This window comes from Diabrotica virgifera, chromosome 5, assembly GCF_917563875.1.
Source record: "Diabrotica virgifera virgifera chromosome 5, PGI_DIABVI_V3a".
NCBI lineage: Eukaryota > Metazoa > Arthropoda > Insecta > Coleoptera > Chrysomelidae > Diabrotica > Diabrotica virgifera.
The window spans coordinates 60,778,650-60,799,949 of record NC_065447.1 but is presented as its reverse complement, the minus strand read 5'-3'; the positions used below and the strand labels follow the sequence as shown (position 1 = coordinate 60,799,949).

At 31.2% G+C, this 21,300-nt stretch overlaps 1 protein-coding gene across 1 annotated transcript in view; it reads left to right on the top strand.

Annotated features, from left to right (window-relative positions):
- LOC114330854 (protein kinase C-binding protein NELL2-like) overlaps positions 1–21,300 on the top strand; it is a 514,828-nt gene that overhangs the window by 446,010 nt on the left and 47,518 nt on the right. The window contains exons 6-8 of the mRNA XM_050651463.1: positions 1,348–1,476; positions 5,744–5,837; positions 18,123–18,314. Coding sequence (XP_050507420.1) covers positions 1,348–1,476; positions 5,744–5,837; positions 18,123–18,314 — 415 coding nt within the window. The remainder of the gene's footprint in view (positions 1–1,347; positions 1,477–5,743; positions 5,838–18,122; positions 18,315–21,300) is intronic.

Genomic DNA, 21,300 nt, shown 5'->3' with positions numbered 1-21,300 from the left:
AATAAGTGTGCCTTTTCATTTCTAACTTCAAATATCTCGAAAACTAATGACTTTATCGTTACGAATGAAGAGTATATTATTTGCATAGAAAGTATTGGAAAATCTAAAAATTATGCTAAAATAGCAGTTTTATCAGTGGTGTAGGATTTGGAAAGGGTCAACCATTCACTTTCCCCTGTCGTACGCCTCTGGTAGTAGCCAGAAACGATTATTTAACATAATATAGTAGGGTGTACAGTGCCTACACTTTCTGCCGAGTATCACACGGATATGTCAAATTATTTTAAAGTATTCTTTTTTTAAATAATTTATTCTTTATTTAAAACTTTAAGAACTATGTGTGCCCGGTACTATAAAACTATTTGACATATCCTTATGGTGTACACGCTACTAAATTATGTTAAATAATCGTTTGTGGTTAATACCAGAGACGTAGGACAGGGGAAAGTGAATGGTTGGCCCTTCCCAAATTCTACGCCACTAATGAAACTGCTATTTTAGCATATTTTTTAAATTCTCCAATACTTTCTATGCAAATAATATACTTCTCATTCGTAACAATAAAGTCAATAGTTTTCGAGATGTTTGAAATTAAATATTTGAAGTTAAAAAATGAAAAGGCCCACTTATTTTGATTAATGTATTATGCTCCTTCGTTTTTAGCTTCAAATATCTCGAAAACTAACTAACGGCTTTATCGTTACGAATGAGGAGTATGTTTTTTACATAGAAAGTATTGGAGAATTAAAAAATTGCACTAAAATAGCAACTCCGCCAGTGGCGTAGAATTCAACCATTCAACCATTCATGTTCCCCCGTCGTACGCCTATGGTAGTAGCCAGAAACGTTTGTTTAACATAATTTAGTAGATTGTACAATACCAGCACCACCTACCAAATTTCGTGTTGTTGTCCCATGCCTGTCAGGAAATATTCAAAAATAAATCAAATAAAAGTTTAACTTTGACACCCTGTATTCAGGTTATTATCAATTTTGTAATAAATCGACCTATTTTAACCTCAGGAATCTAAGGTAAAGCTATGGTCCATTCTTTACCAAACACCCTGTATACAAAGTTTCAACAGACATACTGTATTTTGGATTTTTCTATCAAACTATCCTATGCAGTGGCCTAATGTTTCGTCTAGAATTTTACAAGTACATCTTTTTATGGTGTTGACTAGTGAATAGAAGGTATTGAAATTAAAATCGTTTTGGTCAAATTCTTAAAATTTTTACCAGATCCTGTAGCATATGGGCTCTAAACAATTTTTAAATATTTTTTAAAATTATTATTGATCCATATTATGTTTTACATATTATAAACTGATTTTATTTGTTTTTTAGTTAGTGCAAGCTGAAAGTCGTATAACTAAAGTAGAAGAATGTGATTGTCATAAATCTTGCCATTACAATGATTCCGTTTATGAAGATGGAGCAAAATGGCAAACTGGCTGTGATTTGTGTTCGTGTGTGGTAAGTATATATCATTAAAAGTTACTACTAAAACATTAAATGGGTTTCCAATCCAGTTAAGAGTTTCAAGTTTAGGATTTATGTAGCATTACTGACACGTTCACTGTAATAGTTTTCCTTCCCAACTGGAAAATACTTGTTAAGGATTTTCAACATTGTTCAGAGAATTAGAAATATTAGTAAGTCGTAATGCATAACAATGAATCACAATTAATTGAAATGAGTATTAAGATTGACAATAATTTGATTTAAATTTCTGGATAATATCCAGATATTCCCATAAAACGGCAGTTCTGGCTATTGGCGAACCTCCCCCCTCTTACATGCGCGATACTACAATATACGCGAATATTTTTATTCTGTCATCCTGACAGAATAGAAGAGACCCGCAAATTCAATATGTCAACCATCCATTTTGGTCCAAGGGTGTGAGTTCTACGGCACTCCCCATTTGGAGTCTGTTTTCGGGCTCGTCCCCAAAACTCCCAAAAATGTTGACAATTTAATTCCGACCTCTGCGGTTTCTGATGGTATTGGACAATACCTTTTCAACGCACGTCTAATATTGAGAATCAGTTATACCATTCAAAAGTTCTAAGCCGAACTCAGAAATTTGACTTAATTGCTATTTAAAACGGGGAAATAGTTGTGCTGGGTGTGTCGGTGTGTATGTATGCTTGTGGAAAAGTTACACCGTTCTGAAATTTTTTTTCTGTTTCAAGAGGGGTCGAGGCAGATTCACAACCGGTATAGTTTGTGACATTTGACCACCCATAAGCCAGTTATAAGACTGTGTATGTATAACATATTGATAAATTTCAGGTGAAAGTAGGATTGCACCAAGGCTCGGTGTTTAGTCCTTATTTATTCTCATTAGTTTTGGACCAGATAACAGCGAAACTACAGGGTAGCATTCCATGGTGCCTAATGTATGCTGATGATGTAGTGTTAATAGGAAATAGTGAAAGAGACTTAGAACAAAAACTGGAACAGTGGAGGCAAGCTCTGGAGGAAAAAGGTTTAAAACTTAGTAGGACAAAAACAGAGTATTTGGAATGTTCATTTAAAGATGGAATTACTATAAATAAAATGGTATCTTTGGAGTGTGAAATGATTGTGAAAAGCAATAGTTTTAAGTACCTTGGATCGGTATTACAGAGTAATGGAGAAATAGATAAAAGTTCTTTGATTAACAGCAGAATTGACCACAGATATACAGACCTAATAGCCAATATATATAAAGATGCCACAACAACAATTAAAGTATACGAAGGAACACAATCAATTCAAATAAATAGAGGCGTAAGACAGGGTGACACAATATCACCGAAACTTTTCAATCAGGTTCTGGAAGATATCTTTAAAAGATTAGAATGGGAAGAAAAAGGTATAAAAATTTGTGGACAACGCTTCAACCATCTAAGGTACGCCGATGACATCGTATTGATAACCGATAAAAAAGAAGAATTGTTTGAAATGATGAAAGAACTGGACATAGAAGCCGGAAAGATAGGCCTTAATATGAATTACAGCAAGACCAAAATCATAACAAATACAGATGAGGACATCACAATGAGGATCGGACAAGATGAAATAGAACAAGTTCACGATTATATATATCTGGGTCAAATTATAAAACTTAACAAGGAAAACCAAACAGCAGAGATCAAAAGACGAGTTAGACTGGCATGGGCGGCATTTGGAAAACTAAGCTACATCCTTAAAAACAAAAGATATCCACAACATCTTAAGACCAAGGTATACAATCAATGCGTACTCCCTGTTCTCACTTACGGTTCCCAAACTTGGACGTTTACAAAAGCAAACATGGACAAGATCATAAAGACGCAAAGAGCAATGGAAAGGCAAATGTTGCACATAAAACTATTGGATAAAAAGAGAAACGAGTGGATAAGAGAGAAAACCAAAGTTAGGGATGTTAGACAAGAAGTTGCAAAGTTGAAATGGAGATTTGCCGGACACACTATAAGACAAAAGGAAGACCGATGGAACAAAATTCTCATAAATTGGAGACCGTGGCAATATAAACGAAGCAGAGGAAGACCACAAATGAGATGGGCAGATGATGTCAAGAAGCACGTGGGCTCTAGGTGGATAACTGTAGCGACAGACAGAGAAGAATGGAAAAGGATTGGGGAGGCCTATGTCCAAAGATGGACCGAAGAAGGCTAATTAGATAGATAGAGAGAAATAGATGGAGATGCATGCAGTAGAATTAGGGCTGGATGGATGAAGTGGAAAGAAGCGAGTGGTGTGTTGTGTGACAGAAAAATTCCAATGAAGCTGAACGGAAAATTCTATAAACCAGCCATAAGACCGGCTACGATGCACGGAACTGAATGTTGGGCAGTGAAAAAGAAAGAGGAACAGCGAATGCATGTGGCGGAAATGAGAATGCTTAGATGGATGAGTCGAGTGACAAAGAAGGATAAAATTAGAAATGAGTATATATTAGGGGAAGTCTAGGTGTGGCACCAATTGATGCCAAAATGAACAACTGAAGAATAGCTGAAGTGCAGATTCCTGGAAGGAGTAGGAGAGGAAGACCAAAGAAGAGCTGGGGGGAGACAATAAGGCAGAATATGTTGGTAAAGTGGATTAACATTGATATGACCCAAGATATAATTGTGTGGAGAAATGCAATTAGGGAAGCCGACCCCGCATAGGGATAAGGCAAAGAGAATGATGATGATATGTATAACAGCGCATATTTTTGGGGTAATCTATATAGGTTCAAAGAGAAATAGGAAAACCTCAAATACACTAAATCGGTAGCGTTTGAGTTCAAAAATTGTACTTTGAAAATTTTGATGTTTAGACAATTACTCAAAATTGGCACATAGGAATTACGCCAATAACTGAGCATTTCTAGAAAGACTCCAGACGCGTCTAACGGTGTATACCTCGTACCTAACAAAAATATCGATCTTTTAGGTTATTGCCTCGATAACTAAGGCCATTGGCATGGTACAGTTGATTTTGCAATGAGATTATACTATAGTGTGTGTTGAGTAAATGTTTTGTTACTTAGTAAAGTCGAATTCATACAAAGTGACGGTAATGATATCCAAATGTCTGCGGTTTCTCCGGTGAGTACCAATCCCACAAAGATAGAAATACTTGTTAAATATTTATTAATTTTTAATAAAGAAAATTTTCCTACCCAACTAGGACTCAAACTCACAACTCTTGGATCCAAATGTAGGCTCTCTTACCACTAAGCCACAGAGTGGATTTTAAAACAAGTTATTTTAATCTGTAGTTGTTCAGACAATTTGACAGGTGGCTTATTTGGTCTCGATAGGTAAATAGCCACGATTTAAGCTGAAATTCGTATAGAACTTCTACCTATCTCTAGTTAATTTTTATATTTAGGTATCCTCACTTGCATTTAATTTTAAAACTGAGCATTTTATTTCCATTTAATAATTTCATAATCTCGTTTCATAATATATTTCTTAACACCTAAATCTTTGTAATGCAATCAAAAGCACTTCCCATAGTCAGGGATCCTAGGCCTATTTTCACCATTTACTACTAACAAGCTAATTTCTCGTAAGTAGCTTCATTTTAAGGAGACGCCTAACTTTTTTCCTTACAATAATTTCCGTGGTAGATAACAAAGATAGCAGGGATCGTCCAGTCGGGTTAGACGAATAACAGGCCTAACCTTGCATGCCGAACTGCCCCAAATTTTATTTTTCTAATCTTTAGGGAGTGTCAGTAGTAGTGTAAATTTAAAATCTCGACTGAATTCCGCTGTTGCGTTAGCCGTCATTTTGATTTTAAACGGGAGCTGCGTTTGCTGAATAACTCCGTCATTTTAAAATTCTCGAAAAAAAGTATGAAAACTAAAATTGTTGAAAATGTGATTTTCTATCAATTCTTTTATTACAAATTTTTTCGTGCGGGTGATATTTTCAGAGTTATGGGGGAAAATAGTGACAGTTAGAGCATCATTATTGAATTATTTCGTTTATTTATACCTATTTTCCTTTATTGATTCGTTTATACCTAACGAAAAAAGTTGAGCGTCTCGTCAAAATGAAGCTACTCATGAAAAAGTAGCTTCTTAGTAGTAAATGGTGAAAATAGGCATGGAATCCCTGATTATCAAGTTTATAAAGTTTCAAAATATTAATACTATAAATTGTAAAATGTAACTTCTAAATTTTGTGTCTCTCTTTATCTCATTATCTATTCGGTTGTAATCTAATTAAAATTATCGCATTGATTTTTATTTTAGCATGGTGAGGTAAAATGTCAGCATGTGGAATGTCCTAAGATAAGTTGTAAACATCCAGTAAATAAGAGTGGGGAATGTTGTCCGAGTTGTTTAAGTAAGTTTTATGTATTTATAATTTAATTTATATATGAAAGAAACTGAAATAGCTAAATAATATTTAATAACTAAAAAGGACATTTTTAATACCTACCAAAAAAATTCATTAGTGTTTTAATAGATAAATGGGGTCAAGCTAACATGAACTAAGACAAAAGGAATAATATAATATTCGTGTCCGTTCGCAAAATACTTTACGGTTTTTTAACATTTGCACCTATCAGCTCTTTCTATATAATCGAGGTGACCTCCCAGAGTACCTCCCAGAAATGATTTGGCGCATAAGTACGTCGTGAGCAGCACCATATCCTTATAAACATGTATACTAAGACTAAGCTGCTTAATATTTTTTAATAGGCTTGTGTATCATATCAATAGTTAAGAGGGTTATAGGAATCCTTAGAACACTTTCCATATTTTTTATTTTCTTCTGATTTGTATCTCAAAATCTATCCCAGGCAACCAAATAACGTTTACAAAACATTGAAAAGACGTCATAATTATCACCAAACCACGTCAGTTTATCACGTTTTTTCGACGTTGAAAGTCACGCGAATTTGTCCCACTACAATTGACGTCATTTTTATCACCTTTTAAATACGTGATATCAAAAACGTTTTTTGATAGTTTTTTTGGCTATTGATATAGTTTAGGCTATTGATTATATTCAAAATAAGATAGCTAAAAGGAACTACAACGTTAACGGGGTTTTATTATTTGATATGGTCAATGGACACCTATATATGAAAAAACCGCGGAGTGCTACCATTTAAATGGGTGCGTTTTTGACAAAGGGGTGAATTAGTCCCTAGGCACAGGGCGAATTAGGGTGAGTTCTATGCACTTTTGGTACAAACACGTCTACATAAAAATTGTTTCTGGTTAAGTTTCCTATCTAAATATAACTTTCTAAAGTCAAAGATACTTTTTTTTACAAAAATATATTCAAAAGAAAAAGCACAAAGAAACCCAAAAGAAAGAAATTTTGTTTTTTGTCCCATAACTTTTGTCCACGAGGATATAGGTATAGACATTGCTTTACAGAAAGAAAACTTACATATTTTCTATTTAAAATGATGTTTGGTAGAGGTAATTAGGATTTACAGTTTTCGAAATATGATTTTTCAAAGTTTGCCACTCACAGCAATTTTGGGCAATTTTCCTTGTTATTTCGCAAATATTGTTCTGTAACTTTTTTCTACGTAACTCTAGGTATATACAATGGTACACGTAATATGAATAGAAATCAATTACCTTTAAAATGGTCTACTGTATAACGTTGTGCGACTTTTATTAAAGAGATTATGGTTTTTCACGGTTGTATACTTTTAACGATTTTTGTATAATATAATATAAAAATAAAATAAAATTATTATATAATATATTATATATTATATTATACCTGATATAAAAAAATATTAATTTTTACAGTTTTTACGATTATTTTTGAAATTTCTCATTATAGCTTTTTTTTCTTTTACATGAATATACTATCTATATATTGCGCAACAAAGACGGCTTACTTTATGTTCTTTAAAATGGTGTATCATCTATACTTAAATACATAATGGAAACCGAGTGATTCTTTGGTATGTTTTTTACCTGTATTATTTAAAATTATTTCTTTTACAAAAATTACGTAAACATTAGTCTTAAAAAACATCACTTTAGTTAAAATTATTTAAACGTTGACATTTAAAAAATTTTTAAAATCAAAGTCCATCTCTTTGTTAGCATTAGCTTCAATATCTTCCTCTGGCACCTCAGTTATCTTAGAGTTCCCACAATTAGTACCCATGCACATGCACCCTTTGCAGAATATTGAACAACTAGTTCCTATCTTCCTACAACCGCAGTTTTTTGTACATCCTTTGGTACATTTACATGCTATTTTTTCAAGCAAACTTGTGGTGGAGAAGCTTTGACAGTAAATATTGGAATTAATCCATATTTTGAAGTTTGCCCGGCCGAGTCAAGTGGATCCAAAGTATTACCTATAAAAAATAAGATTCAATCATAACACACAATCACATAAAAAAGTTATAATGAGGAATTTAAAAAATAATCCTAAAATCAAAAATCGTTGAAAGTACTTATTACAATTTGAAAAAGCATATCCTATTCAAAAATAACCCTAGAATTTTTTATAATACACCATTTTAAAGTAAACAGAATAAGCTTTCTTTTTTATTATATAATATATACCATATAGAAAAAAAAGTTATAATGGGAAATTTAAAAATAATCCTAAAAGTATAAAAACTCGTTAAAAGTATAAAGTCTTGAAAAAAATAACCTCTTTAAAAGAAGTCGCACAACAATATACAGTACACCATTTTAAAGGTAATTGATTTCTATTCCTCTTACATATACCATTGCATATACCTAAAGTTACGTAGAAAAAAGTTACAGAACAATATTTGCCAATTAACAATGAAAATTGCCTAAAATTGCTGTGAGTAAAGAGCTTTGAAAAATCATATTTCGAAAACTGTAAATCCTAATGACCTCTACTAAACATCATTTTAAAGAGAAAATATGTAAGTTTTTTTTCTGTGAAACAATATCCTCTATCAATAACCTATATCCTCATGGACAAAAGTTATGGGACAAAAAACAAAATTTATTTCTTCTGTGTTTCCATGTGCTTTTTCTTTCGAATATATTTTTGTAAAAAAAAAGTATCTTTTACTTTAAAAAGATATATGTAGATAGGAAATTTAACCAGGAACAATTTTTATGTAGACGTGTTTGTACCAAAAGTGCATAGAACTCACCCTAATGTAACCTGTGCCCAGGGACTAATTCACCCATTTCTCAAAAACGCACCCCTTTAAATGGTAGCACTCCGCGGTTTTTTCATACATACAGATTCATTGACCATATGAAACAATAAAACTCCGTTAACGTTGTAGTTCCTTTCTATAGTACATAATCAATAGCCTAATTCGTATGGGCATTGTTTTTATAGAGGTAGATATACTTACGCTTGGTTTCATAATCAACATAAAGTAAACATTAACTAAAGTTCACTCTAAAGTTGACATTTACCCATATGAATTGCACTGGTAAAGGTACTAACTAAAAATTTAAAGTCCACTTTAACTGATTATGAAATCGAGCGTTACTGTGTCAAAACAAACAACATATAAACTAATAAATAACTTATTAACAAATTATCCAGCATATCTTAATTTAACGCTATCAACTAAATCAAAAAGAATCATATATAACCTCAAAATTTCAAGATTTTGAAAAGAATTACTGCATTAAACTAACTCACTTGAGCAAAAACGAATAAAAATCTCTCAATTAACACTTTTCTTCAACTAGATATCTAAATAAAAAAATATAAAAAAACATTTTTTAGGAAACGCTTTTATTTAGTTACGAGTGACTAAAATTAAAAATATTATAAAGAAATCAACTAAAAAGCAAAAAATAAAAAAAATTCAAACACATTCGTCAAAGAAAAGCGTGGGGCGAAAACCGTTTATTCGATGAAGATGCGCCCCACGCTTTTCTTTAACGAATGTGTTTGATTTTTTTTTATTTTTTGCTTTTTAGTTGATTTCATTATAATATTTTTAATTTTAGTCACTCGTAACTAAATAAAAGCGTTTCCTAAAAAATGTTTTTTTATATTTTTTTATTTTTTACTTTTTAGTCTAAAAGCCGCGTCCCACCATCAAATAATTTGATCAAACTGGTTTGAGCAAACTGAAAGTGACAGTTAGTGACGTCACATCCTGAGTGTTCATTGTGGATAATAATGAAAAATTTTAATTTTAAATAAAGTACAAACAAGTTAGACAACTCAATACAAAAAATTTGATCAAACTAGACTGATAGTGAGAGCACAGATTTTTAGAATTTCAAAAAAACTGCAATTGTGACGTCACTTTGACGTACTTCCCGAGTTTGCTCAAACTGTTTGATCAAATTATTTGATGGTGAGACGCGGCCTTAACAGTTTTCAAACATTAAAATATATCATGTTTATTAAAATATATGTACCTATAAAACATAACATGATTAACAAACATGAAAATTAGTCGGAATCGGCAAAAAAATTTAATCTCTATTGTTTGTTTATGAAGCATAATGTAAACAATTAACGTAAAAAGCGAAATTATGTATAGTTCATATAACTAGCTACAATCTCTAAAACTTTCAAGTTTCTTCATTGTAAAAAACAAGGGAATTTAAGCATTTTCCATTAAAATCGTGTTTTTTATTTAAACAATTTTTTATTTAAACATAAATTCTTTTTTATTGACTATTCTTGTATTGTTCCTGCGAATGCATATGTCTGCAAATTTTCATTCATTTTCATTAAAGAAAAGGCAGTCAAATTAACGTCTAAATATTTGACACAAACGATTGAACTAGAGAAAAGTGTTTAATAATAAATTACATACATTTTTCCTTTTTGTCAAATAATTTAATTAAAAAATTATTTTTGGACACCCTGTACAACTAATTATATAAATTTTTATATTACTGAATAAATAATTGAAATGACCTTTCAAATGAGCTATCACATATCCCCTATTGTCATTTAAAAAAATCATCGATTGCGTCATCGCGCCCAGATGGATGACGTCACTAGTATGACATATATGCCAAAATATCGTAATTTAAAAATAAAAATCGACCTCTTTCGGGATTTTTCCTTAAAGTCGCCTTTTTGCGAAAAAACGAATTTATTCCTTTCATTTGCATCGTACTGTATAAACAAATATATGTATGAGTGTTCAAAATTTAAAACTTTATAGTTTATTTATGACGCATAACGTAAACAATTGACGTAAAAATTGAAATTATGTATAGGTGATCTCATTAGCTACAATCCGTAAAAGTTTCAAGTTTCTGCATTGTAAAAAACAAGTGAATTTAGGCCTTTTTCCATTAAAATCGTTTTTTTTTTATTTAAACAATTAATAAACATAAACAAAAATTTTTTGTTGTCTATTCGTGTATTGTTCCCGCGAGTGCATATGTCTGCAAATTTTCATTCATTTGCATGGAAGAAAAGGTAGTCAAATTAACATCCAAAGATTTGACGCAATCTATTGAACTAAATAAAAGCGTTTAACAATCTTAAGATAACATGCTAAGAATTTATTTTGTATACAAAAATATTTTATTATATTATTATTCACAAGTTTATTTTCATATTTTCTACACCCTTTACTGCAAATTGGTGTAACTTACAAACAAGGTTGGGGTACAAGTGTACCCCAGGTAGCAATCCAGGGTTCAAGTCGCCTTTTTACGAAATAACGAATTTATTCCTTTCACTTGCATCGTACTGTATAAACAAATATATGAGTGTTCAAAATTTAAAACTTTATTGTTTATTTATGACGCATAACGTAAACAATTAACGTAAAAAGTGAAATTATGTATAGGTTATATCATTAGCTACCATCCGTAAAAGTTTCAAGTTTCTACATTGTAAAAAACAAGAGAATTTAGGCCATTTTCCATTAAAATCGTTTTTTTTTTTATTTAAACAATTAATAAACATAAACAAAAATTTTTTGTTGTCTATTCGTGTATTGTCACCGCGAATGCATATGTCTGCAAATTTTCATTCATTTGCATGGAAAAAAAGGTAGTCAAATTAACATCCAAAGATTTGACGCAATCTATTGAACTAAATAAAAGCGCTTAATTAAAAGTCTTATTTTACCACACAAAGCACGTAAACAGCAAATGAAAAATTTCTTATGACCATTTAACGTTATAAACGACATTGTTTGGAGTCAATAGATTTAAGCTCCTCTCAATTTTGTGACGTCGGACTTAGGCTGTCTGAAATGAAAACGTTTTTTAAAGTTATTTTAACGTCATTAATCTTACGTATTTAAAATCACCTACAAAAGACGTCTATATAACGTAATGTTCAAACACGTGTATATGTACATTCAACTAAAAACTGACGTTTCCTCGACGTTATTGACGTCACTTGGTTGCCTGGGATATTCTTTACCATGTTTTCGTTATATCTAACACGCAGATTATTGTTGTTTATCATATCAATAAAAGTTGATCGTCTAGTTAGTTTACTGACTAATATGAGATTGCTTTATTTTGTACCAACCTATCAACGATTTTTACAAGTACAGTATGTTCCCAGTATATTTCTCTAGTTTTTTGTTGTAATTACATGGTCCTTAATGGTAGGCAGAAATCGTATCAGTTATAATATGAAGAAACATATTATACACAGCATATTCTTTTTGCCCTTTACCACATCCAAACCGCCATTTCTTCTTAGGATATAAATATTTTTCAGTGAGGTCTCCTTTTTCCATTTCTGTGTTTATTTGTCCGTTCCACTGTAATGTTAGTCCAGGGCGCATCTGTTTTGAGATGGACGTTGAGAGGTGACTCAAATTTTTTTGCAGAAATTGCTTGAAAATAAATCAAATAATAATATTTGAGTTATCCTCCCTTAGACCAATCAAGTTAGTAAAAAATAAGCCGTTTTTCGACATAATTGAAAAGACGAGGTTTGACAGTTGAAATGTGTAGTATGAGATATTACAAAAGGGCTACCATCTTGGGATTCATCAATTTTTTAGTGGAACAATTTTTAAATAAACAATCAAAACGTCAAACTTAGTTTTGTGCTCATAACTTAAAAACTTGTTTATTTAGAGATTTGACGTTCACAGGAAACTTTTTTAGAATAAAAAGATACATCGAATGGGATAAGCTAAATGAAAATCGGTTAATAAACAAAAAAGTTATTGCAAAACAGACGACAAAATCATTGTTTTTTAATATTGTTAATAACAATTTTATTGTTTATTAGAATATGTTTAAATATACCTAAACTTGAGGGAATTATGGTGTTTGAATGGTGTGCAAAAAATGGTCCAGATCTGTTTAATAGTTTTCGCAAAATTGAATTTGTTTATAATTTTTTTTGAAAAACGAGCTAATTTCTGAGGCTGGTCCAGTTAATATAGCTAAATGTATCTCAATATTCCGGAGCTCATTTCCTTCGTTAAGATGTATACTAACAGCCTATGAAAAAAAAAGTAAAAAAAAATTACATATACGTACACAAAATTATTTGTTAATAAATAGCAGTTTTTAAGCTTATAAACAATTACAATAATTTCGTAGAAATTAGATCAAATTAAATGGCAATAAAAATACGGAAAGCTGGTTAAAATACACAACTTCTAAAAAAAAATTTTAGGTCGTACGACCCTTGGGGTCTGAGATAGCCCCTTTTTTTGAAAAAATCACTGTTACGTTAATTAACAACACTAAGATCTGAAATTAACCAATATTTTATAAGAAAAATCAAAGTTTTTAACAAAGTTTTTAGCAAGAAAAAATGTTAAAAATTGTTTAAACAGTAGTGTTATGAACAAAAAGTATTTTGCGTTCCGACTAAAGTAAAAAATAGCGGGCGTAGTCGACTGACTGAATAGTGCACGCGGTTGACGACCGGCAGCAACTCCTAAAATTACGTTATACCGACCACAAAAATCAACTTTAAAGTGAATAACAAATGTTCGTCATTCCTTATGTTTTCGAGGTCTCCGAATCCGAATATGGAGTTTATTTTTTTCTAGAATTAGTGGAACATGTTCAAAAATCAAATTTTATGCCAAAATGCGATATAGAATTTTTTGCTTATAGAAGTTTACTGTACCTTTCATTTGCAATTTTCAAAATTAAAATCGATTAATTACTACGGCGTCAGAAAATTTTTGAAATAAACAATAATTTTTGGTGCTACGCGCAGGACAGCGATTCACACAAGTTGATTTCCAACAAAAATTTCTTCCAATCTTTATCTAATATATTATTTTCTTACTCTATATTTTGTTGTATTTTAATATTTTAATTCCACAAAAATCAAACTAATTTTATAATTGTTTGTGAAATATTGTTTAAACAATTGCATATGTTTAAAAATAATAAACTTTTATTATTTAAGTTAAAATATGTGAACAAAGAAAGTTTTTGCTAATAAAAGTGTTATTTCAAAGGATAGAGTATGTGTTTTTATTTTGCAATAAACAAATTTATTTATATACATCGAAATGTAATAAAAATTAAAATGTATCAATCATTATCAAAGGTCATTGGAATGCCCAATCAGAGCAAACTATCCGCTGTCCTGCGCGTAGCATTAATAATTAATGTTTATTTAAAAAAATTCCTGACGCCGTGGTGTTAATCGATTTTAATTTTGCAAAATTACAAATGAAAGGTACAGTACACTTCTATACGAAAAAAAAAATTCAACTTGCTATCTGCTTTATTTTCAATCCTGTAACATTTTGAAAAAATGAATTTTTTTACGAAAGCTGGATTGCAAAATTTATTTTGCAAAATCTATTGAGCCGATCTTAATGAAATTTACATTATTGTTTTACTGTATCATAAAGTTTTTCAGGGTGAAATATGAAGGTCCTAAGTGTAGCATAAATGGTTGAAAAACGTAAAATGTGAATACTTGTTTTTGTATGTTTTTTTCACAATTATTGCTATTTTGCAACAAGGGTGACTATTTTTTAAATTTTGAGTCAATTCTATATTGTAGTAAATTTTATTACGCAACTTTTATGTCAGTACACCTTTTCTCGGAAATGAATATTTTTAAAGTTATAATCAAAAAACCAAGAAAAAATTCGAATTTTTCCTTAATTTTTTAACATTTTGATTATTTAAACAATGTTCCGGACCTTTTTGAGAGGGAGGATAACTCCAAATATTATTATTTGATTTATTTTCAAGCAATTTCTGCAAAAAAATTTGAGTCACCTCTCAACGTCCAAATGTACTAATATTTTTACAGATCAGCCCTGGTCTATGTAGAACGTATATTTTCCACCTTTTATTTGCTCTCTGTTTTTCGCATTATCGGCGATGTTCTCGTCTTATTCCATCCTTCGCACGTGTTTATACTATAGTAATTTCCGTTTTTATATTTCGTCAACAAGTGTCTCCTTTGTATTCATTAGTTCTGTAATTCGGTCATTTCTCACTTTATCGATTAGTGCTAATCTGCAGTATCTTATCGAAAACATCATTTTCGTTGCATTCATTCTGTTTCACATTATTTTATTTTTCGCCAACAACTCTGAGCCATATAGTGAAGAATTCTCCATTATTGGAGAATATACAGGGTGAGCCACGCTCAACGGGACAGAGCCTACTGGGGAAACGGCTAAAGATATTAAAAATTCCTTCCGTAGGAATACGTAGGTCAGTACCGGCTACAAATTAAAATTTGTGAAATATATACAGGGTGTCCCAATTTAGCGTAATGATATAAAGATATATATTTTTAAATGGAACAGCCTATATTTCACTTTAATTTTGAATTCTACTGAACAAAATAATGTTATTATATTCAACATTCCCTATACCCATTCTTGACAGATTTTGATTTATTTGGGTTTTTCTGAAAATGTACTATTCGCGAAATTAATTAATTACACATTATCGCATGGATTTTAATTAACGTCTTTTTGTCACTTAATTGTCAACTGTCCATGCTTTACATCAGAATATTTACCATTTGAAACTAGTCTACAGAGTGTTCGCAATCTGAAGTGTCAATGCTGTACAATATTTTGTATAATTACTTTCTTAACTTAAATGGGACACCCTGTATTTTACTTTAATTTTGAATTCTAATCAAAAAAATAATATTAGTTTATTAAGCAATCCCTTTACCTATCTTCGATAATTTTCGATTTATTTGCGTTTTTTTGAAAATGCACTATTCTTGAAATTAATTAATTACACTTTATTACATAAAGTTAAACAAAACACACTGGAAAAAAATAATTTACATTAAATGTTCAAAATGGTGTCAATTTTCTTCAATACATAACCTCACTCTGTGTTCAAAATTTTGTTTTACTTTTCTTAACATTTCTGGAGTTACTGTTGAAAACGCATTACGAATACGCGTTTTCATGTCTTCCGCTGTTGTAGGTGGAGTTTGATAAACCAAACTTTTAATATATCCCCAAAAAAAAGTACATTGATGTTAACCCAGGTGATCTAGGAGGCCAATTGACAGCACCACCCCTACCTATCCACTTTCCGGGAAATTTTTTGTCTAAATATTCTCTAACATTACGCGTGTAATGTGCTGGAGCACCGTCTAGCTACAGAAACATTGTTCTTCTAATATTTAAAGGGACATTTTGCAAAAGTATGACTGTATGACTGTATGACTGCAAAAGTATAACTGATTGAATAACTTCTAATTCGGTATTTTCATCTTCAGTTATGGGATTTATCAATTTTCGTTTAGTATAAACAACACTGCCAGTTTTATGAAACCTTGTTAAGACTCTTTCAAATACTTCTTTACGAGGATGACGTTTTAAGGGAAATCTCTCAGCATAGACTCTTGATGCTAGCAAACTGTTTTGATCACATTCACCATGTATTAAAATCATATTTACTCGATCTTCAATTGAATAATCTGCCATTTCTATTAATTGAAAGCAATACAGTTAATAGTGTGACTATTAGGTTGATAGCTAGGTACCTTTTGTTTTTTCATGGCATTCTTTATAATGTATAATGAGCTATGTAATTAACGAGATTTAATGTTCCAGGTAACATAATGCAAATAGATCTGAAGATACTAGATATTAATATAAAATTTTATAATAGTTTGATTATAATAATTGTTACAGCATTCAAATATAGGGTATTTTGTTTAAGTTAGAACTTTATGTACCTAGTAAAGTATAATTAATTAATTTCTAGAATACTGCATTTTCAAAAAAATGCAAATAAATCGAAAATTATCAAAGATAGGTATAGGGATTGTTTAATAAAGTAATATTATTTTTTTGATTAGAATTCAAAATTAAAGTAAAATACAGGGTGTCCCATTTAAGTTAAGAAAGTAATTATGCAAAATATTGTACAGCATTGACACTTCAGATTGCGAACACTCTGTAGATTAGTTTCAAATGGTAATTATTCTGATGTAAAGCATGGACAGTTGACAATTAACTGACAAAAAGACGTTAATTAAAATTCATGCGATAATGTGTAATTAATTAATTTCGCGAATAGTACATTTTCAAGAAAACCCACATAAATCGAAATATGTCAAAAATAGGTATAGGGAATGTTGAATAAAATAACATTATTTTGTTCAGTAGAATTCAAAATTAGAGTAAAATATAGGTTGTTCCATTTAAAAATATATAACTTTATATCATTACGCTAAATTGGGACACCCTGTATATATTTCACAAATTTTAATTTGTAGTCGGTACTGACCTACGTATTCCTACGGAAGGAATTTTTAATATCTTTAGCCGTTTCCCCGGTAGGCTCCGTCCCGTTGAGCGTGGCTCACCTTGTATAATCGAGTGTAGTTGTCGTATTATCTTTCCTTTATTGCTTTATTTATTATGTACGTTTTATATCATTCTATATTTCGTTAAGTCATCCCTAAGTATTTGTATTCATTTGTTTGCTTTATTGAGTTATTATTTATCTCTAGGTCTTCTGCGATAATTCCACAGCTTAAAAATTCTTGTTCCAGCTTTTTTGTCATGTAGACAATAATATCGTATCGACAAGCAGCATCTTTGTTGAAGTTATTTATCGACTTTAAACGGTTCTGTGGACTTTTGTCCAACATTTGTTCTACATTTATTTTCTTCGAAAACTAATTTTATGACATTTATGTAGGTGTTATTTCCTCCGTGATTTTACATTACTTTCCACAAGTTGTTGGCTTTCCATAAGATCATAGGCCTTTCGTAGGTACACGAATATATTGTGCGGTTTAGCGTTGAAAGCTATTGTTTTTTTTTAAATGAAGTAAAGAAACACAGACTTACTCACAATCATTTAATTTACTGCGACGACCGGTTTCAATCTCTACAATATACAGATCATCTTCACGTCGGCGTTACAAGTGATTAAATGATGTCGTTACAACGGATGATTTGTATGTTCATCAGTAACATGTTTAAACGTCCAGATTATGCTATTGTTTTTTTCTATGAGCTATTTTACAGAAAATATATTATCGGCACATTAGCGTCAGTGACGAAAACCACTATGTTCCTCCGAAGTCCGTAGCTGTTCCTCCATCTTTTTTCTAACGATTTTCTTATACATCCTACCCACAAAATGTGGGAGGTACATTCCTTTATTTCCATGCTTTCCTTGCGTTTGAGCATTTTCCTTAAATCGTTTATGAATAATTTTTTTATATACTTCTTCATTCTCTACAAATAACATATTTATGTTTTAGAGGAATGTATGTTTCTCGGAGTATTTTATGATCATGGGGAGGTGGTAACGATAAAGAAGTGCACCGAATGTGCTTGCCACGATGGAAATATGAAGTGCAATAGAATAAATCCAGCTACAGCGTGTCCAAAATTAAATTGTCCTCCCGAAGAGCAGTTCAACGTAACTGATCAATGTTGCATGTTTTGTCCAGGTACATTATTTCTTTCAACTGAGTGTAATACAATATACTTTGATCAACAAAACAGTAATGTGAAAAGATTTGTCATATAGATATATTTTGCTTTAAACAAAAATTTATATTTGTGCTCTACATTTATATCTAACATTTAATCAAGTCTCATTTAATTTTTATTAGGTACATTTTAAATATTTACAGTTTTAAAAAGAACAAAAAATATTGAAGACATTACAGGACATCTTCCAGATGTAAAATATCGTTGTATCATTCTTTTGAAACAGCTAGGTATATTAGTTATTCAAAAACGATAAGCTTGATAATCCGATACAACCAAGTATTGAAGGAAATGAAGGATTGATAGAATTCGACGATATCAGAATGTATTTTTGTAGATTCTGTATCGATTGACTGCAAATATCAAATTTTGTATACTCCTGTATATTTGTATAAGTAACCCCTGAAACGCTTCAAAATGTTCAGTAGTGCACGAGAGCTCTAAAATGGTCGATTTGTTTCCCGAGTGACACTTTGACAGTTTTAAGTTTTTTATTATGTCAAAGTGGCACGAGGGCAAAAAGTCGATAATAATTTTAGAGATCGAGGGTAATTCGCTGAGATTGTTTCATGAATAAAGCTCTCTCTCTTTCTCTCTCTCTCTCTCTCTCTCTCTCTCTCTCTCTCTCTCTGTGTCTCTCTCTCTCTCTCTCTCTCTCTCTCTCTCTCTCTCTCTCTTGCGTACCTTTTGGATTTGTGGTTTCCGCGAGAGCTATATGCGATTTCTGTGGTTTCCGAGTTTGACACCGCGTTGAATATTTCATTTTTTTTTAGAAAGATCATTGATCTGACAATGTTTTGACAAGATTGCAGTTGCCATTGTCAAATTAAATTATTTATACTTCTTCTAGATGTTCGAAGAGTTCTGTTTGTACAATAATGCAAACTTCTAGGATGTTCTTCGGACATCTAGAAGTTTATATAATATGTTTCTTGTAATAAGTATATCTTCTTGTTTTGGATTTTGTGCTCAATACGCCCTTCAGTATTCTTATCAGGTAGGTGACGACATTATACTTATCTAGTGTTGTTCTGAAGCTAGTTGTTATTTCCCATCAAAACTAAACTTACCTGTATAGAAATCGGCCCACTTAATAATTTGGTCATTTTTGATGTCTCATATTTCCTAAACCTGTTGGCCGATTTAAGTAACTTGTTGAACATGTTATAGCCTGATTCCTTAAAAATAACACTATAATAAAATTGTTGCTAAACAGGTAAATTTTCATTGTATACGGGTGTACCAATCAAACTGTGTTTTTTTCTCAATGTTCGTATCACCCTGTGGAATATTCTAGAATTTATAAAATACTGAAATTAAAACCCAACTATAGCCTCAGATTTTCTTAATATTTTGTTTTTTGATTCATTCGCTTATGTGGGACAATAAAGAAAATTAGGTACTTTAACAACTAGACATGTTCTTCATCAATACACGGTATTTCTAAATAAGTGCGACAAACTTTAAGCGGTAATTCTGCATGAAAAAATAATGACAGTTGGCTTTATAAAAGTATATCCGAAAATGTTGCGTTTCCGAGATACGGGATGTTGAATTTTTTCTTACAAATTGACGATTTATTTATTGCTTTAGAACCAGTTGAGATCTGCAAATGAAATTTGGTAGTTTTTAAGAGATAGTTATTGCGGATTTTTTGACATAAATTTAAGAATGTCATATTCACATTAGCGTGCATACGGGTAATATGATCGGTCATATTACACGTGTGCGCGCTAATGATGAATATTAAATTCTTAATTGTATGTCAAAAAATGTGCAATCACTACGTCTTAAATCCCACCAAATTTCATTGGCACAACTCAACTGGTTTTAAAGCAATAAAATAAATCGTCAGTTTAAGAAAAAAATCAACATCCCGTATCTCGAACCGAAACATTTTCGGACATACGTTTATAAAGCCAACTGTCATTATTATTTTTTCATGCAGAATTACCCTTAAAGTTTGTCGCACTTATTTGGAAACACCGTGTATGGATGAAGAACATGTCTAGTTGTTAAAATACCTAACTTTTTTAATATCCAACATAAATGAATGAATCAAAAAACAGAATGTTAAGAAAACCTGAGGCTATAGATGGGTTTTAATTTAAATATTTTATAAATGCTAGAATATTCCACAGGGTGATCCGAACTTTGAGAAAAAAACACAGTTTGATTGTTACACCCGGTATACAATGAAAATTTACCTGCTTAGCAACAATATTATTACAGTAGTATTGATAAAGAATTAGGCTATAACAAGTTTAAAAAATCACTTAAATCGGTCACAAATAAAAACGACGAAAATGAGAAGGAAGAATTTTACGAGCAACTACAAACAACGTTTAATAAGATTAATAATAAATATAGAAGAGATATAAAAATAGTAATCGGAGACTTTAATGCAAAAATAGGAAATGATAATAAAGGACATGAACATGTGATGGGAAAGGAGGGAATCGGAGAGAGAAACGACAATGGAAATCGATTAATCGAATTTTGTGAGCAAAATGAACTTTTAATAGGCGGAAGCATCTTTAAACATAAGCGGATACATAAGGAAACATGGAAATCACCGGGAGGGAGATACAAGAATCAAATAGACCACATAATAATTGAATATAAATGGAGAAGCTGGCTGCAAGATGTCAGGAGCTTAAGAGGTGCTGATGTGGGATCAGACCACATGCTAATCAAAGCGAGACTAAAAATGAAATTAGCCAGAGATAAAAACCAAAAAATCAGCAGAAGGAACAAGTACAACGTTGATGCCCTAAAACAAGAATGTATAAGAAATAAATTTAGTGAGAAACTGGCAATTAACCGAACAGTATCACAACAAACTGGAGAGTCAGTCGAAGAAACATGGAAATATTTTAAAGAAGTGATGATGAATACAGCAAAAGAAACAATCGGATTAAAAAGAAGACAAAATAAAAAATG